This window comes from Stegostoma tigrinum, chromosome 6 (assembly GCF_030684315.1).
Source record: "Stegostoma tigrinum isolate sSteTig4 chromosome 6, sSteTig4.hap1, whole genome shotgun sequence".
NCBI lineage: Eukaryota > Metazoa > Chordata > Chondrichthyes > Orectolobiformes > Stegostomatidae > Stegostoma > Stegostoma tigrinum.
Genome location: NC_081359.1, coordinates 112,627,526 through 112,654,919, shown reverse-complemented (window position 1 = coordinate 112,654,919; position 27,394 = coordinate 112,627,526). Strand labels below are relative to the sequence as shown.

At 49.2% G+C, this 27,394-nt stretch overlaps 1 protein-coding gene across 1 annotated transcript in view; it reads right to left on the bottom strand.

Moving 5' to 3' along the window:
- fhip1b (FHF complex subunit HOOK interacting protein 1B) overlaps window positions 1-27,394 on the bottom strand; it is a 72,532-nt gene that overhangs the window by 2,636 nt on the left and 42,502 nt on the right. The window contains exons 7-10 of the mRNA XM_059646894.1: window positions 24,387-24,556; window positions 16,805-18,091; window positions 13,123-13,301; window positions 6,374-6,536 (exon numbers count right to left, since the gene is read on the bottom strand). Of these exons, the coding sequence (XP_059502877.1) occupies window positions 6,374-6,536; window positions 13,123-13,301; window positions 16,805-18,091; window positions 24,387-24,556 (1,799 nt within the window). The remainder of the gene's footprint in view (window positions 1-6,373; window positions 6,537-13,122; window positions 13,302-16,804; window positions 18,092-24,386; window positions 24,557-27,394) is intronic.

Genomic DNA, 27,394 nt, shown 5'->3' with positions numbered 1-27,394 from the left:
GTCGTCTGGAACCCTCCCTAACTCCAGAAATTCTTGAAAGATCACCACCAATGCCTCTACAATCTCCTTCAGAACTCTGGAATGTCATCTGTTTGATTAGGTTGATTTATCCAGCTTCAGATCTTTCACCTCCTCTAGCACTTTCTCCTCAGTGAAGACCACTACACCCACCTCTGTCCCCTGACTCTGTTGAAGTTCTGGTATGCTACTGGTAAGTTCCAATATGAAAAGTGAAGCAAAATACCAATTCAGTTCCTCTGCCAATTCTTTGTTCCCTATTACTACTTCTCCAAACTCATTTTCCCAGCGGTTCGTAGATCATATCAGAATCCCTACAGTGTGGAAACAGGCCCTTCGGCCCAACAAGTCACACTGATTCTCAGAGCATCCCATCCAGACCCATTCCCCCTAATCTACACAGAGATAATGGAAACTGCAGAAGCTGGAGAATCTGAGATAACATAGTGTGAAGCTGGATGAACACAGCAGGCCCAGCAGCATCTTAGGAGCACAAAAGCTGACGTTTCGGGCCTAGACTCTCGAAACATCAGCTTTTGTGCTCCTAAGATGCTGCTTGGCCTGCTGTGTTCATCCAGCTTCACACTATGTTACCCCTAATCTACACATTCCTGAACACTATGGGCAATTTAGCATGGCCAATCCACCTAACCTGCACATCTTTGGATTGTCGGAGGAAGCCAGAGCACCCGGAGGAAACAGACATAGGGAGAATGTGCAAACTCCACACAGACAGTTGCCTGAGGGTGGAATTGGACACAGGTCCCTAGCACTGTGAGGTAGCAGTGCTAACCACTGATCCACCATGCCACCCCATTCCTTCATCTCCAGCATTAAAGAGCATTAGTGAACCAGATGGGTATTTTCCCAAAAATTCGCAATGGATTCACAGCCATCATTAGATTCTTAATTCCAGATATTTACTGAAATCAAATTCCACCATCCGTTGTAGCACGATTTGAACCCCGGTCCCCAGAACATTATCTGTGTCTCTGGATTAACAGTCCAGCGAGAATACCCATCGCTTCCCCATAAGAAAGTCTCCCATGATTATTGGAATATTCCTTTTCTACATGCCTTTTCTATCTTCTGATTTATTTTCTACCTCGCATCCAGACTACTTGTTAGGAGGCCTCTACATAATTCTCATCAAGGTCATTTTCCTTTGTAGTTCCTCAACTCTACCTATACAGATTCTATGCCTTCCAACTCTGTGCCACTTTAGCTATAGATTTAATTTCATTTCATTTCCTTTGTTTTAATTTCTTACAAGGTAATTGTTTCACTACCCCACCCACCATACCTCTGCTCATCTACATGTCCTTCCAATAGGATGTTTATCTTAGAATATTTAGTTCCGAGCCCTGATGCCCCTGAAGTCGCAGTTCTGTGATACCCACAGCATTGTACCTGCCAATTTCAATCTGTGCTAGAAGCTCATTTGTCTTGTTTCATATACTGCATGCATTTAAGTACGATACCCGCAATCCTATGTAGACTGATCTTCTTCCCTCAGTTGTACCCTGATCTTCTGTGCCTGAAGTTAAATTTTTGACCCTTTCTATATATACTCTCTGCTCTACTAGTTCTGGAAACTATACTAACCTTTGCTGAGCCCTCCCTTCCTCTAACGTTTCCCTAGACATACAATTTGCCGTGACTCTGATCCCTTTGGAACAGCCTCCCTCCTTCCCCAGTACTGGTGCCAAAGCCCAATGAATTTAAACCTGTTTCTTCCACGTAAATCTTTGGGCCATGCATCTACCTCTTTATTCTTGTTGATCCTGTGCCAAATGACCTAGTCTTGGGAAATAAGGCAGGGCAGGTGACTGAGGTGTCAGTGGGAGAGCACTTTGGGGCCAGTGTCCATAATTTGATTAGTTTTAAAATAGTGACGGAAAAGGACAGATCAAACCTAAAAGTTACACTTCTAAATTAGAGGAATGCCAATTCTTATGCTAGTAGGCAAAGACTTTTAAAAGTTGACTGGGGGCAGATAATCACAGGTAAAGGAACAGCTGGGAAGTGGTAGGCCTTCAAAAATGAGATGAGAATCAGAGACAGTATGGTCCTGTTAAGGTGAAGGCCGAGATAATGGGAACTGCAGATGCTGGAGAATCCAAGAAAATAAAGTGTGAAGCTGGATGAACACAGCAGGCCAAGCAGCATCTCAGGAGCACAAAAGCTGACGTTTTGGGCCTAGACTGCTTTTGTGCTCCTGAGATGCTGCTTGGCCTGCTGTGTTCATCCAGCTTCACACTTTGTTATCTAAGGTGAAGGCCGAGGCTGGTTGGTGAAAGGAATGCTGGAAGACTAGAGAAATTAAAGTTTTGGTCAAGTAAAAGAAGGAAGCATACGTCAAGTACAGACAGCAGAAATCGAGTGAATCCTTCGAAGAATAAGGCAGTTAGGAGTATACTTCGGAGGGAAATCAGGAGGGCAAAAAGGGGACATGAGACAACTTTGGGAAATAGGGTTAAGGACAATCCAAAGGGATTTCATAAATACATTAAGAACAAAATAACTAGGGAGGTAAGAGGGACCCTTAAAGATCAGCAAAGCCACCTCTGTGTGGAACTGCAGGAGATGGGGAGAGACTAAATGAGTATTCTGCATCAGTGTATACTGTGGAGAAAGATACAGAAGACAGAGAACACGGGGAAATAACAGCAACATCTTGAAAATGTCCATATTACACAGAGGGTGATGCTGGACATCTTAAAACACATAAAGATGGATAAATCCCCAGGACCTATCAGATGTATCTTAGAATTCTGTGGAAAGGAAGGGAAGAGATTGCTCAATAGCCACAGGTAAGGTGTCAGAAGACTGGAGGTAGGCTAATGTGGTGCCATTATGGGTGCAGTGGTGAGGAAAAGCCACAAAACTATAGACTGGTAAGCCTGACCTCAGTGGTGGGCAAGATGTTGGAGGGAATCCTAAGGGGCAGGATTTATACATGTCTGGAAAGGCAAGGGTTGATTAGGGACAGTCAACATGGCTTTGTGCTTGGAGAAATCATGTCTCATTAACTTAATTGAGCTTTTTGAAGAAGTAAAAAATGGATTCATGAGGGCAGAATGGTAGACATGATCTATATGGACTCCAGCAAGGCGTTCGACAAGGTTCCTCATGATAGATTGGTTAGCAAGGTTAGATCACAGGTAGGTATTTAAATACAGAACTGGCTCAGAGATAGAAGACAGAGGGTGTTGGTGGAGGGTTGCTTTTCAGACTGGAGGCCCGTGACCAGTGGGGTGCCACAACGATCAGTGCTGGGCCCACTGTTTTTCATCATTTATATAAATGATTTGGATGCGAATATAAGAGGTACGATTAATGAGTTTGCAGAAGACACCAAAGTTGGAGGTGCAGTGCACAACGAAGAAGGTTACCTCAGAGTATAACACGATCTTGATCAGATGGGACAATAGGCCAAGGAGTAGCAGATAGAATTTAATTTAGGTAAGTGTGAGGTGCTGCATTTTGGAAAGGCAAATCAGGACAGGTCTTATGCACTTAATGGAAAAATCCTGGCGACTGCTGCTGAACAAAGAGACCTTGGAGTGCAAGTTCATAGTTCTTTGAAAGTGAAGTCACAGGTAGATAGGATAGTGAAGAAAGCATTTTGGCGTGCTTGCCTTTATTGATCAATACATTGAGTTTAGGAATCACGTTGCAGCTGTGTAGGACATTGGTTAGGCCATTTTTGGAATATTGTATGCAATTCTGGTCTCCCTGCCATAGGAAGGATGTTGTGAAACTTGAAAGGATTCAGAAAATATTTACAATGATGTTGCAGGGTTGGAGCGTTTGAGCTATAGGGAGAAGCTGAATAGGCTGAAGCTATTCTCTCTGGAGCATTAGAGGCTGACGGTGACCTTATAGAGGTTTATAAAATCATGAGGGGCATGGGTAGGGTGAATAGCCAAACTCTTTTCCCTGGGGAGTGGGAGGCCAAAACTAGAGGACATAGATTTATCAGAGATAATGGGGACTGCAGATGCTGGAGATTCCAAGATAATAAAATGTGAGGCTGGATGAACACAGCAGGCCAAGCAGCATCTCAGGAGTACAAAAGCTGACGTTTCGGGCCTAGACCCTTCATCAGAGAGGGGGATGGGGGGAGGGAACTGGAATAAATAGGGAGAGAGGGGGAGGCGGACCGAAGATGGAGAGTAAAGAAGATAGGTGGAGAGAGTGTAGGTGGGGAGGTAGGGAGGGGATAGGTCAGTCCAGGGAAGACGGACAGGTCAAGGAGGTGGGATGAGGTTAGTAGGTAGCGGGGGGTGCGGCTTGGGGTGGGAGGAAGGGATGGGTGAGAGGAAGAACCGGTTAGGGAGGCAGAGACAGGTTGGACTGGTTTTGGGATGCAGTGGGTGGGGGGGAAGAGCTGGGCTGGTTGTGTGGTGCAGTGGGGGGAGGGGATGAACTGGGCTGGTTGAGGGATGCAGTAGGGGAAGGGGAGACCCCGAAACTGGCGAAGTCCACATTGACACCATAGATTTATGATGAGAGGGGAAAGATTTAAAAAGGACCTAAGAGGCAACTTTTTCACGCAGAGGGTAGTGAGTGTATGGAATGAGCTGCCAGAGGAAGTGGTGGAGGCTGGTACAATTACAGCATTTAAAAGGCATCTGGATGTGTCTATGAATAGGAAGGGTTTAGAAGGAAAATGGGCCAAATGCTGGCAAATGGGACTAGATTAAGTCCGGTTACCTGATTGGCATGGACAAGTGAATGGGAAAATGGGCCAAATGCTGGCAAATGGGACTAGATTAAGTCCGGTTACCTGATTGGCATGGACAAGTATTCCCGTGGTGTAGAGCTCTATGACTGTATAAACTCATGGCTCAGGTGGTAATCCAGAGATTACCACCTTTTTGGTTCTGCTTTTTAACTCTCTCAGCAGAACCTCTTCACTCTGTCTATGTACATCACTGGTACCTACACAGACAAGGACAACTGGATATTTTCCTTCCCACCCAAAGTTCCTCTGCAGCCCAGATGAGATGGTGGATTCAATAAAGATCCGGAATTAAACATTACCCAAGTGGCAAACATGTAACCACTGCTACAAAAACCTACTTATTTCATTAATGTCCTTCAGCGAGGGAAATGTGCCATCCTTATGTGGTCTGGCCTGTTTGTGACTCCAGACCGACAGCAACATGGGTGACTAGTAACTGCCCTCTGAAATGGATGAGCAAAGCCACTCAGGTGAAGGGCAACTAGGGCTGGCCTTGGGAAGGGCCACACTCACCCCACGAATGAATGTTAAATAGGTAGTGGTGAATTGCTGCAGTTCATGTACTATTGGTAGACCCGTAATGCCGAGGGTCACTGAAGGGCTCAACAAGGAATAGTGATATATTTCCAAGTCAGGACAGGGAGTTTTTTGGAGGAGAACTTGTAGGGAATGGTGTGCCATGTACCTGTGGCCCGTGCACTAAGGAGCTGTATTAAATTGTAGATGGGACATACTGCTTCTACTGAGCATCGGTATTGGAGGGAGTGAATAATGAAGGTGGTGAATGGGGTGCCAATCAGGCAGGCACCTAAACAGTGGTGGAAAATCTATGCAGACTCCAAACCCACAGCAATGGAACTGAGTCATGGCTGCTCCTGAACTGGCTCAGCAACACAGTCAGTTTAAAAGCAATTTTACATCGGCAAGCACTGGCTTTACCTCCAAAGCCAACTTGCTGTAAAACAAGGCAAAATACTGAGGTCTGCCCTGTAGAGCAATGCAATCAGTCTGTTTCAATTTCAGTGGGCAGTTGGATATGGAATAGGAGGGCAGTGGCCTGGATTAGGTGGGGTCTGGGTTTGGGTGAACTAAAACATAGAGATTCAGTTGTGCAGAACAGGAAGACAGGGAAAGGAGACCACTGAAGAAAAATACACATGGTCTGAATGGGAACCAATGAGGTAACTACCCAATCACTTTGAAGGATGGGAATCAGCTGTGTCACAACATGGTACAAACACAGACAGCACAGTACAGGCCCTTTGGCCCACAATGTTATGCTGACCGATTATCCTGCTAAGATCAAACTACCCTGCATACCTTACGTTATACTATCCTCCACGTGCCTATCCAAGAGTCACTTAAAAGTATCTAAAGTATCTGACTCCACGACCACTGCTGGCAGCACATTCCACACGCCCACCACACTCTGTGTGAAGAACATACCTCTGACATCTCCCCTATACCTTCGTCCAATCACCTTAAAATTACATCCCCTCATAACAGTCATTTCCACCCTGGGAAAAAGTCTCTGACTATCCACTCTATCTCTGCCTCTCATCACAAGAAAAGGAAGCAGAGTGAAGAATAAACAGTGATGTTTACCTAGATTCTCAGAGCGTCGCAATGGAGGAACGGAGTTAGGAGATTCTGACCAGTCGAGCTTCCCTCTGGCGATTAAATATTTCCTTGCCTTGTAGAACATCAGGGGAAAGTCTTCCTGAGAGGCTGCAAACATCTCAATCTTGCTCTTTACAGACCCAAGAACCTGAGGGGGTATGGTTCAAATGTGTCATGGAAAAGGCTCTAAGCAACGAGACTGGATTTGCAAAGACAGGCCTAACGCAGGAATATTAACAAACTCAGCACTGATAGCCAGTCTGTGCCTGGTCAGCAACAAGCAAAGGGCTATTCAGGCCTCAATACTTTCAGGAGAGAAAAGGCACTACTTTCTCAGCCAGGGTCAATGTTTCAGTCATCACAAGAAAGCAGCAAGATCACCCGGTGTGGGGGGGTTTCACAGGCTCAATCATCAGCTCCAGATGCTTCAGCGCAAAAATTTGTCCAACACTTTGGTACTGAGGGAATGCCGCACTGTCGGAGGGTCAGTGCTGAGGGAGCATGCACTGTCGGAGGGTCAGTGCTGAGGGAGCGCTGCACTTTCAGAGGGTCAGTGCTGAAGGAGTGCCGCACTGTCGGAGGGTCAGTGCTGAGGGAGCGCCGCACTGTCGGTGGGTCAGTGCTGAGGGAGGGCCGCACTGTCGGAGGGTCAGTGCTGAGAGAGCGCCGCACTGTCGGAGGGTCAGTGCTGAGAGAGCGCCGCACTGTCGGAGGGTCAGTGTGAGTTAGCGCCGCACTGTCGGACGGTCAGTGCTGAGAGAGTGCCACACTGTCGGAGGGGCAGTGCTGAGGGAGCGCCGCACTGTCCGAGGGTCAGTGCTGAGGGAGTGCCGCACTGTCGGAGGGTCAGTGCTGAGGGAGTGCCGCACTGTCAGAGGGTCAGTGCTGAGGGAGCGCCGCACTGTCGGAGGGTCAGTGCTGAGGGAGCGCCGCACTGTCGGAGGGTCAGTGCTGAGGAAGTGGGCACTATCAGAGGCTCAGTACTGAAGGCGTGGGCACTGTCAGTGGATAAGTGCTGAGGGAGCGCCGCACTTTCAGAGGGTCAGTGTGAGGGAGCGCCGCACTGTCGGACGGTCAGTGCTGAGGGAGCGCCGCACTGTCGGAGGGTCAGTGCTGAGGGAGTGCCTCACTGTCGGAGGGACAGTGCTGCGGGAGTGCCGCACTGTCGGAGGGTAAGTGCTGAGGGTGCGCCGCACTGTCAGAGGGTCAGTGCTGAGGGAGTGCCGCACTGTCGGAGGGTCAGTGCTGAGGGAGTGCTGCACTTTCAGAGGGTCAGTGCTGAGGGAGCGCCGCACTGTCAGAGGGTCAGTGCTGAGGGAGTGCCGCACTGTCGGAGGGTCAGTGCTGAGGGAGTGCCGCACTGTCAGAGGGTCAGTGCTGAGGGAGCGCCGCACTGTCGGAGGGTCAGTGCTGAGGGAGCGCCGCACTGTCGGAGGGTCAGTGCTGAGGGAGCGCCGCACTGTCGGAGGGTCAGTGCTGAGGAAGTGGGCACTATCAGAGGCTCAGTACTGAAGGCGTGGGCACTGTCAGTGGATAAGTGCTGAGGGAGCGCCGCACTTTCAGAGGGTCAGTGTGAGGGAGCGCCGCACTGTCGGTGGGTCAGTGCTGAGGGAGTGCTGCACTTTCAGAGGGTCAGTGCTGAGGGAGTGCCGCACTGTCGGAGGGTCAGTGCTGAGGGAGTGCTGCACTTTCAGAGGGTCAGTGCTGAGGGAGCGCCGCACTGTCAGAGGGTCAGTGCTGAGGGAGTGCCGCACTGTCGGAGGGTCAGTGCTGAGGGAGTGCCGCACTGTCAGAGGGTCAGTGCTGAGGGAGCGCCGCACTGTCGGAGGGTCAGTGCTGAGGGAGCGCCGCACTGTCGGAGGGTCAGTGCTGAGGGAGCGCCGCACTGTCGGAGGGTCAGTGCTGAGGAAGTGGGCACTATCAGAGGCTCAGTACTGAAGGCGTGGGCACTGTCAGTGGATAAGTGCTGAGGGAGCGCCGCACTTTCAGAGGGTCAGTGTGAGGGAGCGCCGCACTGTCGGTGGGTCAGTGCTGAGGGAGTGCTGCACTTTCAGAGGGTCAGTGCTGAGGGAGTGCCGCACTGTCGGAGGGTCAGTGCTGAGGGAGTGCTGCACTTTCAGAGGGTCAGTGCTGAGGGAGCGCCGCACTGTCAGAGGGTCAGTGCTGAGGGAGTGCCGCACTGTCGGAGGGTCAGTGCTGAGGGAGTGCCGCACTGTCAGAGGGTCAGTGCTGAGGGAGCGCCGCACTGTCGGAGGGTCAGTGCTGAGGGAGCGCCGCACTGTCGGAGGGTCAGTGCTGAGGGAGCGCCGCACTGTCGGAGGGTCAGTGCTGAGGAAGTGGGCACTATCAGAGGCTCAGTACTGAAGGCGTGGGCACTGTCAGTGGATAAGTGCTGAGGGAGCGCCGCACTTTCAGAGGGTCAGTGTGAGGGAGCGCCGCACTGTCGGTGGGTCAGTGCTGAGGGAGGGCCGCACTGTCGGAGGGTCAGTGCTGAGAGTGCGCCGCACTGTCGGAGGGTCAGTGCTGAGAGAGCGCCGCACTGTCGGAGGGTCAGTGTGAGTTAGCGCCGCACTGTCGGACGGTCAGTGCTGAGAGAGTGCCACACTGTCGGAGGGGCAGTGCTGAGGGAGCGCCGCACTGTCCGAGGGTCAGTGCTGAGGGAGTGCCGCACTGTCGGAGGGTCAGTGCTGAGGGAGTGCCGCACTGTCAGAGGGTCAGTGCTGAGGGAGCGCCGCACTGTCGGAGGGTCAGTGCTGAGGGAGCGCCGCACTGTCGGAGGGTCAGTGCTGAGGAAGTGGGCACTATCAGAGGCTCAGTACTGAAGGCGTGGGCACTGTCAGTGGATAAGTGCTGAGGGAGCGCCGCACTTTCAGAGGGTCAGTGTGAGGGAGCGCCGCACTGTCGGACGGTCAGTGCTGAGGGAGCGCCGCACTGTCGGAGGGTCAGTGCTGAGGGAGTGCCGCACTGTCAGAGGGTCAGTGCTGAGGGAGCGCCGCACTGTCGGAGGGTCAGTGCTGAGGGAGCGCCGCACTGTCGGAGGGTCAGCGCTGAGGGAGTGCCGCACTGTCGGAGGGTCAGCGCTGAGGGAGTGCCGCACTGTCGGAGGGTCAGTGCTGAGGGAGCGCCGCACTGTCGGAGGGTCAGTGCTGAGGGAGCGCCGCACTGTCGGAGGGTCAGTGCTGAGGAAGTGGGCACTATCAGAGGCTCAGTACTGAAGGCGTGGGCACTGTCAGTGGATAAGTGCTGAGGGAGCGCCGCACTTTCAGAAGGTCAGTGTGAGGGAGCGCCGCACTGTCGGAGGGTCAGTGCTGAGGGAGTGCCGCACTGTCGGAGGGTAAGTGCTGAGGGTGCGCCGCACTGTCAGAGGGTCAGTGCTGAGGGAGCGCCGCACTGTCAGAGGGTCAGTGCTGAGGGAGTGCCGCACTGTCGGAGGGTCAGTGCTGAGGGAGCGCGCACTGTCAGAGGGTCATTGCTGAGGGAGTGCTGAGGGAGTGCTGCACTGTTGGAGGGTCAGTGCTGAGAGAGCGCCGCACTGTCAGAGGGTCAGTGCTGAGGGAGCGCGCACTGTCGGAGGGTCAGTGCTGAGACAGTGCTGAGGGAGTGCTGCACTGTTGGAGGGTCAGTGCTGAGAGAGTGCCGCACTGTCGGAGGGTCAGTGCTGATACAGTGCTGAGGGAGTGCTGCACTTTCAGAGGGTCAGTGCTGAGGGAGCGCCGCACTGTCGGAGCGTCAGTGCTGAGGGAGCGCCGCACTGTCGGAGCGTCAATGCTGAGGGAGTGGGCACTGTCGGAGGGTCAGTGCTGAGACAGGGCTGAGGGAGCGCTGCACTGTCGGAGGGTCAGTGCTGAAGGAGTGCCGCACTGTCGGAGGGTCAGTGCTGAGGGAGCACCGCACTGTTGGAGGGTCAGTGCTGAGGGAGCGCGCATTGTCGGAGGGTCAGTTCTAAGACAGTGCTGAGGAAGTGCTGCACTGTCGCAGGGTCAGTGCTGAGGAGGTGCCGCACTGTCGGAGGGTCAGTGCTGAGGGAACGCCGGACTGTCGGAGGGTCAGTGCTGAGACAGTGCTGCGGGAGCGCCGCACTGTCGGAGGGTCAGTGCTGAGACAGTGCTGAGGGAGCGCTGCACTGTCGGAGGGTCAGTGCTGAAGGAGTGCCGCACTGTCGGAGGGTCAGTGCTGAGGGAGCACCGCACTGTCAGAGGGTCATTGCTGAGGGAGTGGGCACTGTCAGAGGGATCAGTGCTGAGGGAGTGCCGCACTGTCGGAGGGTCAGTACCGAGGGAGCGCGCACTGTCGGAGTGTCAGTGTTGAGGGAGCGCGCACTGTCGGAGGGTCAGTGCTGAGGGAGTGCTGAGGGAGTGCTGCACTGTTGGAGGGTCAGTGCTGATACAGTGCTGAGGGAGTGCTGCACTTTCAGAGGGTCAGTGCTGAGGGAGCGCCGCACTGTCGGAGGGTCAGTGCTGAGGGAGCGGGCACTGTCGGAGGGTCAGTGCTGAGGGAGCGCCGCACTGTCGGAGGGTCAGTGCTGAGGGTGCGCCGCACTGTCGGAGGGTCCGCACTGAGGGAGCACCGCACTGTCAGAGGGATCAGTGCTGAGGGAGTGCTGCACTGTCGGAGGGTCAGTACCGAGGGAGTGGGCACTGTCGGAGGGTCAGTGCTGAGGGAGTGCCGCACTGTCGGCGCGTCAGTGCTGAGGGAGTGGGCACTGTCGGAGGGTCAGTGCTGAGGGAGTGCCGCACTGTCGGAGGTTCAGTACCGAGGGAGCGCCCACTGTCGGAGGGTCAGTGCTGGGGGAGCGCGCACTGTCGGAGGGTCAGTGCTGAGGGAGTGCTGAGGGAGTGCTGCACTGTTGGAGGGTCAGTGCTGATAGTGCTGAGGGAGTGCTGCACTTTCAGAGGGTCAGTGCTGAGGGAGCGCCGCACTGTCGGAGGGTCAGTGCTGAGGGAGCACCGCACTGTCGGAGGGTCCGCACTGAGGGAGCACCGCACTGTCAGAGGGATCAGTGCTGAGGGAGTGCTGCACTGTCGGAGGGTCAGTACCGAGGGAGCGCGCACTGTCGGAGGGTCAGTACCGAGGGAGCGCGCACTGTCGGAGGGTCAGTACCGAGGGAGCGCGCACTGTCGGAGGGTCAGTACCGAGGGAGCGCGCACTGTCGGAGGGTCAGTGCTGAGGGAGCGCGCACTGTTGGAGGGTCAGTGCTGAGAGAGTGCCGCACTGTCGGAGGGTCAGTGCTGATAGTGCTGAGGGAGTGCTGCACTTTCAGAGGGTCAGTGCTGAGGGAGCGCCGCACTGTCGGAGCGTCAGTGCTGAGGGAGTGGGCACTGTCGGAGGGTCAGTGCTGAGGGAGCGCCGCACTGTCGGAGGGTCAGTGCTGAGGGAGCGGGCACTGTCGGAGGGTCAGTGCTGAGGGAGCGCCGCACTGTCGGAGGGTCAGTGCTGAGGGAGCGGGCACTGTCGGAGGGTCAGTGCTTAGGGAGCGGGCACTGTCGGAGGGTCAGTGCTGAGGGAGTGCTGCACTTTCAGAGGGTCAGTGCTGAGGGAATGCCGCACTGTCTGAGGGTCAGTGCTGAGGGAATGCCGCACTGTCAGAAGGTCAGTGCTGAGGGGGCGCCACTCTGTGGTAGGGCCAATATTTAGGCAGAACGGACTTTTGGAAGGACAATATTTGGCAAATGCTGCACATTGATGCGGTGTCTTTTGGAAGAGATGTTAAACTGAGACCTGTAAGGAAGTTATTCATCATCCAACAAGAAGGAACTTGTTCTAAGAAACTCGTTACATTTTGGCAATCCTGCTTTGGACACTGTACGAGTCCCTAAACTCCACATTCAACTGGATGTGAACAACTCCACCCCATCACCTACACAGAACACAATGCTTCAGTCTGAGGAGGCGGAAATCAACACAGAGCAGCACGCTGCACACGCTGAGAGTCGCAGCTGCCCCAGGGCCTGTCACTCATGTCGTTTGCTTTGACAGCTATGACTGTGCCAAGTTTCACAGAGTGACCGGGCGATGGGATAAGTCTCCACATCTTTCTATTTCAATTCTGTTACATTTAATCATCAATGCTCAGTAATGTAGGGTGAAAAAGCTGACCCTCTGGTGTAGTCCCAGTGATCGTAACACACAGAGAATGAGAAAAGTGCCAATGGAGTGTTGTCTGGGGTTGATGATGATGACATTTGATTGCCTCCTTGATTAAATGCTACAGAGGTGTCTGAACCATGACACTGCATCATCCTGGATCCACAGATAACGGCCTGTGCCGTTTATAAACATGATCACACCAGCTGAGACCCAGCAGGCAGGGGGAGTCTTCAATTATCACTCTCAATTTCTGAAGTGACAAGGCTTATACAGCAACAGATTCAGGCCGGTCAAACCTTCTAGTCCTTGCGGGCCTAATGACCGACGTGACCTTCCTTCTAATCTATTACCATTCCTTCTATTCCTTTCTCTGTCATACGTGTATATGTAACTGTAGTGTTGACCTCCGTTATGGAAGTAAGTAATTTCCAACTGGATTTTTTTTAAAGAGACAGTCGTGTGATTCAGGTTGTACTTTTGCTTTCACAAATGACAAACGTTTTCGTACATCTACTCAATCAAACACTGCCACACATGTAAACTAATTCAAAACAACCATAATCCCCTTTACACTCAACCAGCAGGTGTGTTAGTTGCCAGGTTTGTGGTCACTTCACAAGTCAGTGCTCAGTGTAGTAGTATCTTACCTGGATTAGAGACTTGACACTGGGTTGAAATACCATGTTGGTGTTGAGCAGGAAGGAGCGGAGGAGGGGTTGAGGGTAACACGCTAGCTGTGCAATAATTCCAGTCAGTAAGAAATTGACGTAAAGTGAGTTCTGTAACATATTTTCCAACTTGGCAAACAGAACAGCGATAAATGAACCTGGAGGGGAGAGACAGAACATCATCAACATCTGAGAGAGCACAGACTAACTCATCATAGAGACAAGGACGGAAAGATGGGAGAGACAGAGTCACAAGGAAAATCCAAGAGAGAGTCTAACACAGAAAGAGATAATAAGAACTGCCAATGCTGGAGTCAGAGACAACATAGTGTGGAACTGGAAGAATAAAGCAGGCCAGGCAGCATCAGAGCAGCAGGAAAGTTGACATCCTGACCTGAAATATCACCTTTCTTGCTCCTCTGATGCTGCCTGGCCGGCTGCATTCCTCCAACTCCACACTAAGTTATCTAAGAGAGAAAGAATAACAAAAGCAGGAAGAGACGATCAACACACAAGAGAAAGACTAATCAATCGATCAATACAGAAAGAAGGAGAGAAAGACAAAAAAAGGCAAAGAGTGGAAGAGACGGAGACCATTAACACCTGAGAGAGCATAGGTAGCAAAAGAAAACATGAGACACAGAGCGAGAGAGAGACAGACTGAGATAGATGGAGAGAGGGGGCATACAGAGATCATCAACATCTAAGAGCATATACTCAATCATCAGGGACAGAGAGACATCTGCACACAACACAAGAGAATACGAGGGAAGAGAGATGAGCATAATAGGTAGAGGCAGAGAGAAGTATAGGTATAGTACAGAACAATCAATACTTGAGACCTAACTCCTCAGAATTTACTGGCTAAAATATGGAACTTTTGGAGAGTGGACTTCAGCAACAGAAGTACCTGAACAACTAACAGCAGAAATTGAGACAGAGACATGCAGATATGGAATACGGAGACAGTAGAGATTGTGAGATGAGTGAACGTGCAAGACATTCTTAACTAACCAACTCAAACAGGGTCAGAACAGGGCAAGATAATGATAAAGGATAAGAGAAGGAATGAAAGAAAGTGAAAGTGAGAGCGGGAGACGGGCCCTGTACTTGTATGTGCTTGGGACACACACACACACGCGCGCGCGCACACGCACACACACGCGCACACACGTGCACACACACACGAGCGCACACACACACACGAGCGCACAAACACACACGAGCGCACAAACACACACGAGCGCACAAACACACACGAGCGCACAAACACACACACGCAACAATAGTCCTGCACATCACAAAATACACACTGATTTGGTACGTACTGACCTGCACAGGGACCTGGGGGATAGGATCACCAGCTCATCAGTGTGAATGAAGATTCTTTCATGCTGGTGTAGTTCTGGGATGAGATATAACAGAAGGTTCCAGAATTGACCCAGCATGATGCACGGTTTCTGTACTAACCAGCTTCTCAGTAACCCTATGCCCTGGACAATTTAACCTTAGAACTGGCAGAGGTACAGGACACCAACATTCATATCCCCTCGAATCAACTAAATCATAGTTAAAATCTATCTCAACTCCATCTTAGCTCTAAACCCCTCAACACTAAGCCAACAAGAATCTACTGGCACATAGGCAAAGTACAGCAGATACTGGCAATTTGAAATAAAAACAGCAAAAGCTGGATCGAGTCGCCTATTGATAGGGAGGCTGGAGTCTCAGATTGCTTTCCCCAACTAGAAACAGCTAACAGGCAATTTAGTCGAGGTGTTGTTGAAGTATTTTGAAGAAACTGTTTTCAGTGTTGACACAGCCAGCTCTGATGATCTGGAACACGCTGCCTGGCAGGTAGCGGAAACAGATTTAAACATAATCTTCAAAACAATACTGGACAATTATAGTCAGAGTGTGAAAGGGTCATACGGCACGGAAACAGGCTCTGCAACTCAATTCATCCATGCTGACCAGGTTTCTTAAACTTGCCTGCATTGGGCCCTTATTCCTCTTAAACCTTTCTTATCCACATACCTCAAGAAAGGTATTGGAGATATATGGGGAGAAAACAGAGGCTGTAGATCAAAATGGTCACTCTTTTAAAAGGTCATTTACTTTGAGTCTTTGGAACTCTCTTCCTGAAACAGCAGTGGAAGCAGCAGCTTTGAATATTTTTAAAAAACTTAGCCCTAACCCTAAATTTTAACTTTATTTCTTTATTTTTCTACTTTATGCCTAAGATTTTTCCCCTAGGTAACTTCGTAGCTGAGCCGGTGGTGGAGAATGCCAACTTTGTACACTTCTCATTATACTCCTGTATATGTGACAATAACACCGTATTTGAATAGAACTTAATTTGAATTTGAATTTTAAGGTAGAGATAGATAGATTCTTGCTGAGCATAAGGGTAAAAAGTTATCAGAGATAGGTTGGAATGTGGGTTTGAGATTACAGTCAGAACAGCCAAGATCTTATAGAGTGGCTTGTACATTTCAATGAGAGCAAACATGCTGGGCACAATGGTGTCCTCCTGCGCTGCGCGATCCTCAGGGCTGTCCGGACGGCGATGTGGTCTGTCAGGGGAAAGGCAGCCTGCACCAGAGTGGGGGTGGGGGGGGAGTGGTGGGTGTGTGTGTGTGTGTGTGTGTGTGTGTGTGTGTGTGTGTGTGTGTGTGTTCGTTCGGGTGGGGGGCATCTTCACTGCAGCACTCCCTGGGTACTCAGGGCAAATGGCTCTAACAATAAACACAGGAGTGGTGGTGGCATTGTGATAATGGAAAATAATTGGAAATCTAGAAACCCAGCTAATGTTCTGGGAACATGGGTCCAAACCCACAGCCACTTCCATCTGGAAGGACAAGAGCAGCAGATATTTTGTCACTAGTCCCTGCAACCCCCTCCGAGCCATTCATTATCCTGACTTGAAATATATTGTTGTTCCTTCAATATCCCTTGGTCAAGATCCTGGAATTTCCTCCCTAAGGGCATTGTTGGTTTATTTTTGTTTGAAGAATTAGAATCCCTACAGTGTGGAAACAGGCCCTTCAGCCCAACAAGTCCACACTGACCCTCAGAGCATCCCACCCAGACCCATCCCTCTATAACCCACCTAATCTACACATCCCTGAACACTACAGGAAATTTCCCATGGGCAATCCACCTAACCTGTGCATCTTTAGGCTGGAGCACCTGGAGGAAACCCACGCAGACAAGGGGAGAACGTGCAAACCCCACACAGACAGTCATCCGAGGGTGGAATTGAGCCCAGGCTCCTGGTGCTGTGAGGCTGCAGTGCTAACCCCTGAGCCACCGTGCTCCCCAGCACATCTACAGCACAAGGACTGCATCAGTTCAAGAAGCAGATCGTCACCACCTTCTCAAGGGGCAACTAGGGATGGGCAAGAAAGAAGTGCTGGGCCCAGCCAGCGATGCTCCCATTTCATGAATGAGTACATTTTTTAAAATCAATAGATTTCAAACTCACCTACCACAGGCTAAAAAACTTTCTGGAAAATGTACCTCTCTCCACTGTCAACCAGCTGATTATTTTTAATTCCCCAAGTGTCTGGCTACACCAGCCTCTCTCCGTGCAGCCAATCTGCCTGGACCAGGGATGTATCAAGGACAGACTGAACCAGCCTGCTGTGGGTGCTCCTACCTGTGAAAGGTTGACTCTGTGGTCGTCCAACTCTCTCAAAGTTGACCATTATCTGGGGCTCAGCTGTCACTGAAGCCAGCTTCCCACAGGCTCCCGGCCAGTCATTGTTGTGATGTATGGAGCGTCTCTCAGTCTCTTCATCTTCCTTCCCCTCCTCCGCCTCATCCTCTTCTTCCTCAGACTGCAGGTCCCCTCCACCTCTCACCCGCTCCTCTGTGTGACACCGGCCTCCCATCTGAGCCTCCATCTCCCTCAGCTCCTCTGTGAATTTCTCTACATTGAGCCCTTGGCCATTGGCCTCCGCTGGTGCTTGGTCTAGTAGGACATCTATCAGACTGTCGATTGACTCAAAGTCTGTGAGGGATTGCTGATTGATGGAAGAGCCCTCAGGTTTACTCGCAGGCACCTCTCTGTGTTCCAGTGACACTTCCACTGCACCTGACCCCTGTAGTCGGGAAGCATCATCTCTTAATGTTTTCTGAGCCACATTTCCTTTCCAATCCCCATGGTTTCCCTCAGGCTTGTCTCTCCGAACCTTCTTGACCATTAGGCTGCCCTCATTGCGCTCCGAGGTTCCGGGCAGTTTTGCACCGATGTGTTTCTCGTGAGATCCATTCAGCATGGAGCTGCCACATTTACTGTCAGTCTGGTCTCCAGCCACCCACAGCTCACTCCCCCCTCGTTCAGTGTACTTGCCAGAGGAGGAGGAGGAGGAAGAGGTAGAAAGCTGAAGCTCATGGTTCATTGGTCCTGCCTCCCTCTGCAGGCTGCGTTTCTTGCTCTGAGGAGTGAGGATCATGTTCTGTTTGTTGTACTTCACGTCCCAGTCACCGTTTTCCAGTCCATCTCTCTTGGTAGCAATGTCTGGGCTAAGTCGGGTTTGATTTTGAAGATGGAGACTCTCTCTCTGGGGTTCTGCACCAAAATGGTCCATGTGTGGGTTGATGGCATTGGTGTCGAACAGTATGGGCTGGACCATACGAGGATCTGGCTCTTGCCCATCGTACGGTGCTGACCACTTCCCACAGGCCTTGACACAGCGGTCAATGTGACGACGTGCATCTCGCAGGTATTCCAGGTAGTTACAGTCCAGCTCCGACACGTCATCCCAGCTGCTGTGGGCAGGACTACAGCTGGGGGATTCAGTTCCTCCTGGTGATCGAGGTGGGTTGACTGTGTCAGAGCCTGTGCTCTGCTGCCTCATGAACAGTGCGATGCGAGCAGGGGTCGAAGGCTTGGGCACTGCAGCAGTCACAGTTGAGGTGTCGACACTCGGACTCCCGTGAGCTATAAGTAAACAGGACGACAGTGAGCCCAGAAAACACACAGCTTTTCCAGTGTCACCCACACCCAGCAACAACACCAATGCCTCAGTGAACACGCAGAATCAGTGGAACGAAAGCAAAGAGACACTCATTCATCTACAGCACCTTTCACAACCTCAGCACTTCCATAAGCATTCAACTGACAATGGTTTTTAAAACATTTTCTTTTAGTATTTGGGTGTCGCTGGGAATGTGCCAGACCTCAACTTAATTAGTTCTCAGTGCTGCACTTCACAGATTTGGTGCATGGACTGAGTGCCTCATCATCAACATCCTGGGGGAGTATCCATTAACCCAAAACTCAACTAGACTTGCCTCGTGGCTACAAATGGCAGCTCAGAGACTGGGAATGCTGCAGCAAGTAACTCACCTCCTGACTCCTCAAAGTCTGTCCATCATCCACAAGGCACAAGTCAGGACTGTGATAGAATACTCCCCACTTGTCGGGATGGGCGCAGCTCCATAGGAACTGAGAGCAGTAGGCCACTGAGCCCTTGAAGCCTGCTCTGATATTCAATATGACCATGGTTGATCCTCTTTCTCACTGGTATTTCCCACTTTCTTCCCATACTCACTGATGCCTTTAAAATCTAAAAAAAGTTCAATAAGGATGGTAGAGATGAACCAGGAAAATACAGACGCACGAGTCTCATGTCAGTGGTAGGGAAACCTTTGGAGAAAATTCTGAAGGAGTGGATTAATACCCGTTTGGAAAGGCATGGGTCAATTAGGGATAGTCAACATGCTTTGTCAGTGGGGGGTCATGCCTAAAAAATTAATTTTTTTTGAAAATATGATCAAGTGTGTGGATGAGGGAAATTCAGTTGAAGTAGTTTATATGGATTTTAGCAAACGCTTTTGATACGTTCCCACACACAGAAGACTGACTGAGATGGTTAAAGAACATGGAATTGAGGGAAACTTGGCAAGATGGATCAGAAATTGGCTTTGCAATAGCACACAAAGGGTCGTGGTAGAAGTCTGTTTGAGTGACTGGAGGCCAGTGACCAGCGGTCTACCACAAGGATCAGTACTGTGACCCAAATTGTTACATACATAAATGAAATAGATGAATATGTTCAGGGAATGTTAAATAAATTTGTAGACAATACCAAGATTGGTAGAGTGGTTAATAGCAAAGAAGATGGTTGTGGGTTACAGGAAGATATAGATGAGTTGGTCAGATGGGCAGACCTGTGGTAGATGGTATTTAATCCTGACAAATGTGAGGTGATACAATTTGGAAGAAGCAGCAAGATGAGGGAGTATTTAATGAACGGCAGGATACCGACTAAGCAGAGAAAGAAAGGGATCTTGAGGTAAATATTCACAGATCCCTCAAGTCAGCAGAACATGTGAATAAGATAACACAGTGTGGAGCTGGAGGAACACAGCAGCATCAGAAGAGCAAGAAAGCTGACATTTCGGGTCAGGACCCTTCTTCAGAAATGTGAATATGCAAATGTGTGAATAAGATAGTTAAGTAGGCATATAGGACGCTTGTTTTCATCAGTCATGGCTTCAAGTATTAAAGCAAGAAGGAGATGTTGGAGTTGTACAGAGCGTTGGTCAGGCCACAGCGGGAGTACTGCATGCAGTTGTGGTCGCTTCACTACAGGAAGGATGCGATAACACAAGGCGGGGTACAGAGTAATTCTTCAGGATGTTGCCTGGGATGGAGAAATTGAGCCACAGGGAGAGACTGATTAGGCATGGATTGTTTTCTTACAGCAAAGAAGCCTGAGGGGGAACATGATGGAGCTGTATAAGATTATGAGGAGTATGGACAGGATGAATAGACAACAGCTGTTCCCTTTGGTTGAGGAGTCAATCATCAGAATTTTAGGGTAAGAGGCAGGAGATTCACAAGGGATTTGGGAAAACATTTTTTTTACTCAGTGGATGGTGGGGGTCTGGAATGCACTGCCTGGGACAGAATAGAGACTTGGAGACATTACATTCAAAAAAATTTTGATGAGTAGTTCAAATATCATAACATTCCAAGGAGATGTGACAAGTACAGGAAATTGGGATTAGCACACCTTCAGTTGTAGTCATGTGAGTGCAGACTCAATGGGCTGAAGGGCCTTTTCTGTGCTGTATGAATCTAGATCATCTCCCATCGTTCTAAAGTCTAACACAGGCCTAGTCAAATCAACCATTCCTCTAGGACACTCCTGCCATCCCAGGTATCAATCCAGTGAACCTTTGCTGCTCTCCCTCAATGGCAAGTAGATAGTTAGCATTACTTTCTTCCAACAACACTCATTACATTTAACACCGTCCAGGTCAAAGCAGCCCCTTGATTGGCACTGTATCCACAAACACCCACTCCCTCCACCACCTACGCTCAGTAGCAGTACTGTACACTATCTACAAGGTATTCACTGCAAAAATTGACCAAGGATCCTCAGACAGCACCTTCCAAACCCACAACCACTCCCATCTAGAAGGACAAGGACAGCAGATTCACAGGAACACCATTACCTACAAATTGTTTGCCAAGCCTCTCACCAGCTTGACTTGCAAATATGTCACTGTTCCTTCAGCATCACTGGGTCAAAGTCCTGGAATTCCCACCCTAAGGGCATTGTGGGTCAAACTACAGCACATGGTTCAAGAAGGTAGCTCACCTTGAAAGTAAACCAGTGCTGGCCTTGCCAGTGATTCACTGCAGTGCAGATAGAGGCCATTTGGCCCATTGGATCCGCATCAACTCCAACTGGGAATCTCTCCCAGCGTCGTTATCTCACCTTCTCTCTATAACGTTGCGCATTTTTTCTTTTCAAATAAACATCAACTTCTCATTTAAATGCCTTGACTGGATTTGCCTCCATCACACTCTCAAGCAGTATTCTCAAACCTAAGCACTTGGAGCATGAAGACTTTCATATCCAGGCACATAGAATGGGACATTGGTGAAGGAGTTCTGAAGGGTGGACATTGATATCCTATTGATCTCAGAATCTCCTTTAATAATGATGTGCAAATTATCTGTGATGATGAATGTCTACTTCCAGAGTGGCTGAGGGGGAAGGCTCCTTCGCCATCCTGTGGCCAATGCAAGTTATTGCAGGGAATTCAAACATGGATCATACTCTGTTCCTGAGATAATGGGAACTGCAGATGCTGGAGAATCCAAGATAATAAAGTGCGGAGCTGGATGAACACAGCAGGACAAGCAGAATTTTCTGATGAAGAGTCTAGGCCCGAAACGTCAGCTTTTGTGCTCCTGAGATGCTGCTTGTCGTGCTGTGTTCATCCAGCTCCACACTTTGTTATCCTACTCAGTTCCTGTTGGCCTGACTCCTGTTGGTGGAAAACTGCAATGCAGCCCTTTGCTTACATTTTTCCAATTACCTGCTTTTTGTTTCAGTGATGCTAAATGTTTGTGTTCATCTGCTATTGTCAGATGATAAATAAGTACCTATTTTTATATTTCAAAGCATTATAATCTGTGAAAATACAGTGCAGGACTTCAAAAGGACATTGAAAAGTTGCTGGAGTGGGAAGCAAGGTGACTGATGAGGTTTAGTGCAGAGAAGTGCAAGGGATACATTTTGGTTGGAAAAATACTGAGACACAACATAAAAAAAGGTACTTGATGAACAAAGGGGTAAAAGAGGGCATAGGAAGAATTGGAATAATTAGATTAGTCATGATCTAAGAGAATGGAGTCAAGGGCCTGTGCCTGTTCCCAGTTTGCATGTATGTGCTACTCTAAAGGAAGCACAGGAGCAGGGAGAGCTAGTGGTAAATGTACAACAATAAATCCAGGTGGCCTGACAGGTGGAGAGACTGGTTATGAATACAGACATGGAATTACAGAGCAGGGAGGTGATTTTAAGATTAAAAAACAGACATTCACTGTGTAAAAGATAAATTCTCTTACATTACATTTACCTATTTTGCAAATCATTTTAAATCTGTGCACTCTTGTTCTTGATCCCTTTATCAAGGATCAGATTCTCCTGGCCTAGTCTGTCCAGGCGCTCACGATATTGAAAACTTCTTTCAAATCTGTTTTTGCCTTCTGTTCTCCAAGGAAAACAGTCCCAACTTCACCAAGATAATAAAGTGTGGAACTGGATGAACACAGCAGGCCAAGCAGCATCTCAGGAGCACAAAAGCTGACGTTTCGGGCCTAGACCCTTCATCAGAGAGCTTGGGAACCCTGCAGCCCAATGGTATCAATGTGGACTTCACCAGCTTCAAAATCTCCCCATCCCCCACCACATCCCAAAACCAGCCCAGTTCGTCCCCTCCCTCCACTGCATCCCAAAACCAGCCCAGTTCGTCCCCACCCCCAACTGCATCACACAACCAGCCCAGCTCTTCCCCTGCCCCCACTGCATCCCAAAACCAGCCCAGCCTGTCTCTGCCTCCCTAACCTGTTCTTCCTCTCACCCATCCCTTCCTCCCACCCCAAGCCGCACCTCCATTTCCTACCTACTAACCTCATCCCACCTCCTTGACCTGTCCGTCTTCCCTGGAAAAAGCTCTCTGATGAAGGGTCTAGGCCCGAAAGGTCAGCTTTTGTGCTCCTGAGATGCTGCTTGGCCTGCTGTGTTCATCCAGCTTCACATTTTATTATCTTGGATTCTCCAGCATCTGCAGTTCCCATTATCACTGACCCAACTTCACCAACCTTTCTTCACAGCTGAAGTGTCTAATCCCTGGAAGCATTCTCAGAAACCTCTTGTGCATTTTTTATGACACATTCACACCCTTTCTAAAGCATGGCAGCCAGAACTGTACATAATGGTCAAGGGTCAGTTAGCTCAGTTAACTGGATGGCTGGTTTGCAATGAAGTGATGCCAACAGCGAGGGTTCAATTGCTGTTCCAGTTCAGGTTATCTTGAAGGTCTGGCCTGCTTAACCTTGCCCCTCATCTGATGCACGGTGACTCTTAGGTTAAAACACTATTACTTATCTCTCTAAAATGAGAGAGCAGCCCTATCGTGCTCTGGGACTGTAGCAACATCACATAATACTCCAAGATAACAAATTGTGTAGCTGGATGAACACAGCAGGCCAAGCAGCATCTCAGGAGCACAAAAGCTGACGTTTCAGGCCTAGACCCTTCATCAGAGAGGCCCGAAATGTCAGCTTTTGTGCTCCTGAGATGCTGCTTGGCCTGCTGTGTTCATCCAGCTTCACACTTTGTTATCTTGGATTCTCCAGCATCTGCAGTTCCCATTATCTCTCACATAATACTCCAGTTGAGATTGTGCCTTATACAGGTTCACCATGACCTCCCTGGTGTAGTATTCTATGTCCCCGTTAATGAAGCTGAGAACACTGCATGCTTTATTAACTGCACTCTCTGGTTGGCGTCGACGTACTGGGCTGAAGGGCCTGTTTCTATTGTCCTCTCATGCCTACACTCCCCTTGGAATAGTGCTCTTCATTTTAGACTATGTTTTTTCTACCAAACTGAATCAGCTGCACGTGTTTCCTCTTGTAGAAGAGATAACTGGGGACAGGGTTTCGAAATAAGCAGATGGGCAAATTCTTTGCTCCAAGGATCACTAGCCAGTGTTAATCTCTTCTAGTTTAGAGCTGTGGAGGCTGGGTTACTAAACATGTTCAAAGTTAACTTGGGTAAGTTTTTGAATCACTAGGCAAATGTAGACTATTTCAACAGATTCATCACTAGTGTCTTGCAGGCAGTGGACTGGCTTTAGCAAATGAGGAGGTGAATTACTTGCTGCAGTATTCCTAACCTCTGACCCACTCTGGCATTCCCTGTATTTACACGGCTAGTTCAGTTCAGTGTATGGTCAATACGTAACTCAAGATGTTTAGTGGGGAATTTGATGATGGCAACTCCATTGAATATCAAGGGACGGTGGTTAGATTGTCTCTTATTGGTGATGGTCACAGCCTGGCATTCGTGTGGCATGAATGTAACTTGCCCTTTGTCAGCCCAAACCTGGATATTGTCCAGATTTTATTGCATTTGAACATGGACTGCTTCAGTGTCTGAGGAGTTGTGAATGGTGCTGAACATCGTGCAATCATCAGCAAACACAACAACCGTGACCTTATGATGGAGGGAAGGTCATTCATGAAGCTGCTGAAGATGGTGGGCCTAGGACGCTACCCTGAGGGACTCCTGCAGAGATGTCTCATGCCCACATGTTGGAGTCATTCCTTCATTCTCTCTTACCCGATCCTTGCATCTGTGTTATCAGGGCTTGCCCACTTACAACCCACTCAGTGCTCAGTATTACCTGCTGGGATGGAAACTCACCTTTAGACCAGACAGCATGCTCCTCTTCTCGCTCCATACCACTCAAGTTCTCCTGCTTACAGCATTCCGGGATCAAGGACAGGAACTTGTCTGCTGTTTTCCCGTAGAAATCCTGATCCTTAACAGCACGCCGCTGGCTTAGCATCACATGATTGCATGGAATTAGATACCTGCCGAAATTGTGGGAGGGCAGGTGTGTAAGTGTGAGATCAACAAACCGCTCCTTGGTGCTACAAACTCCATCAGAGGGCTGTGTGGCCACTGGCACCATCTCAATGCTGTCCACATCTCAACAGCTCTGGTATATCCCTGACAGGCACGGTCTGAAGCTGAATCAGTTTAGAAAACTCAACAAAGAGCTGATTATAGCATCCAGGTGTATTACTGTTCTCTGAACTAAAATCATGGAATCTTAGAGCATTGATGGAGGCCAGCTAGTTCATCATTCCTCCACTGGGTCTTTAATAGGGCATTTAAATTCCTCGCCAACACCTTTCCAGATTTGCCCATAGCCCTGAAATCTTTCCCCTTCAAATATGTATCTAATGGCCTATTGAAAGATAATTGTGAACTATATCCACCACACTCCCAGGCAATGCAATTCATCACATACAGTCATTCACATTAAAGATTTCTCTCAACTCACCCTGGACCTTTTCCATTAATCTTACATTTTTGCCCTGTTTATTGACCATTAAGACACTTGCAGTTTCCTCCTATTCAAACATTCTCATGATTTTAAACACCTTGATCAAATCTCCTCTTAGCCTTCTCTGCTCCAAGAACAATGCTAATTTCTCCATGCAATGGAAGTCTCTCATACCTGGAAACATTCAGCAAATCTCCTCCAGACCCTTTCCAATCCTGTCACTTGTTTTAGTAAGTGTCTGTCCAAATTTAGATCCAAACACATGATCGTCTGGAGAGACAAGGGCAGCAGATATATGGGAACACCGCCCCTGAAAGTTCCCCGCCACTACCACCTTCTCAAGGGCAACTCAGGATGGCCAAAAAGTACAAGAGAGTGACTGAATAAATAATAAAAATTTGTAAACAAGAGATGTCAGATTTCAAGATGGCCAGCTAGCAACACCCCATAGCAGGAAGGTTTAGCCCAATCTCCTAATTTATGTTTTTGTAGTTCTGTTTACAGAGCTCAGGATTCTACATGCTTTTTCAGGTACTTTGTTAACCCAGCCTGCCCCTTTCAGATTTGAACACAATCACCCGCAGGTTTCTGTTGTTGCATCATTCAGTGAGTACTGTCTCTCTGTGTTCTCATGAAAGAGCATCACTTTACACTTCCCTCTGTGGAAAAGTATCTGCATGTGCCAACGGACTCTACCAGTTCATCACTGTCCCCTTAGAATCTGTTATTATCCTACTCACCGTTTCCAACTCTACGAGTTTTGGTTTCACCTGTAATTTTTGGAATTGTGCCCTACACTAAGGCCTTTAATACATACAATAGTGGCCCTAAACATAATCCCAGGACATACACCAAAAATCTCCCTCCAGTCCGGAATTAGCCTCTCTTTCCCACCCACTCGGCAAAGTTCATACCCTTGGTGCTCCTACCCCTTTTATCCCATGGGGCTTCTTCAAATTAACGAGATTAATATGTGGCACCTTATTAAACACCATGTGAGAGCCCTCCACCCAACAATAATCACACTGTCCTCATCCACTCTCACCGTTACCTCACCATAAATCCCAATCAGATTACTGAAAGATAGGTTCCCCTTGACAAATCTTGACTGGCTCTCCTTTCTCAGATGTTTGATTAACCCATCCTGCTCCTTTGGGACTGCACCTGTCCAAATAGCTTCAATTTCTTTCCTTGAATTATAGTTTCTGAAGTAACCCCTGCTTTTCCAGTATTTCCATGTAAACCTAGAAAGTAGGAGCTGGAATAGGCCGCTCAACCCTTTCAACCTGCCCTATTATCCAATATGATCCCGGTTGATCATCCAGATGAGTACTCTATTCCTGCTTTCTCTCCCCCACTCTTTGATCCCTTTAACCCCAAATGCTACATCTAACTTCTTCTTGAAAACTTTCAAAAGTTTTGGCCTCTACCGCTTTCTGCAGTAGTGAATTCCACAGGCTCCCCATGCTCTGAGTGCAGACATTTCTCCTCATCTCAGTCCTAGATGGCATACCCCATATCCATAGGCCATTAGCCCAAGTTCAGACAATTCTATGACTGATAGTTATCATGGTCAAAACACTGAATGTTTTCAGAAATGATCTTTTTTCTCATTATTCAATTGCAGGATTTGTGTGTCATGGCTGGCCAGCATTTCTTGACCATCCCCAGTTGCTCCTTCAGAAGACAGTGGTGAGCTGCCTTCTTGAACCGCTGCAGTCCACCTGCTGTGGGTTGACCCACAATGCCATTAGGAAGGGAATTCCAGGATTTTGACCTAGCAACAGTGAAAGAACAGTGATGTATTTCTAAGTCAGGATGGTGAATAACTTGGAGGGGAGCTGGAATGGGGTGGTGTTCCCATGTACCTGCTCCCTTGTCCTTCTAGATGGAAACGGTTGTGGGTTTTGAAGTCCCGAGTGAGAATCTTTGGTGAATTTCTGAAGTGCATCTTGTAAATAGTGCAGGGACAAAATAAAAGCTGCAGATGCTGGAATCCAAGGTAGACAAGCAGGGAGCTGTAAGTACACAGCAAGCCAGACAGCATCTGGAGGAAAAGAGAAGTCAAATGGTTTGGGTATTACCCTTCTTCAGGACTGGATGTGGAGGGGGTAGCGGGAGCTGCAAATAAAGAGAAAAGAGGAAGGGGTGGAGGCAGAAAAGTGGTGCTAGGTGGGCACTGGTATTAGGTACGATAGGGTTGGTCAATGAGAGGAATGAATCCAGTTGGTGGCTGGGATGGTCAGTGGGTGGATTGGAAGGGAAGAGGTGGGGGATGGGTGGGAAGGTTATTTGAAATTACAGAACTTACGGAAGCTAAGGTGTTGTTCCTCCAATCTGTGTTCTGAATCGCTATGAC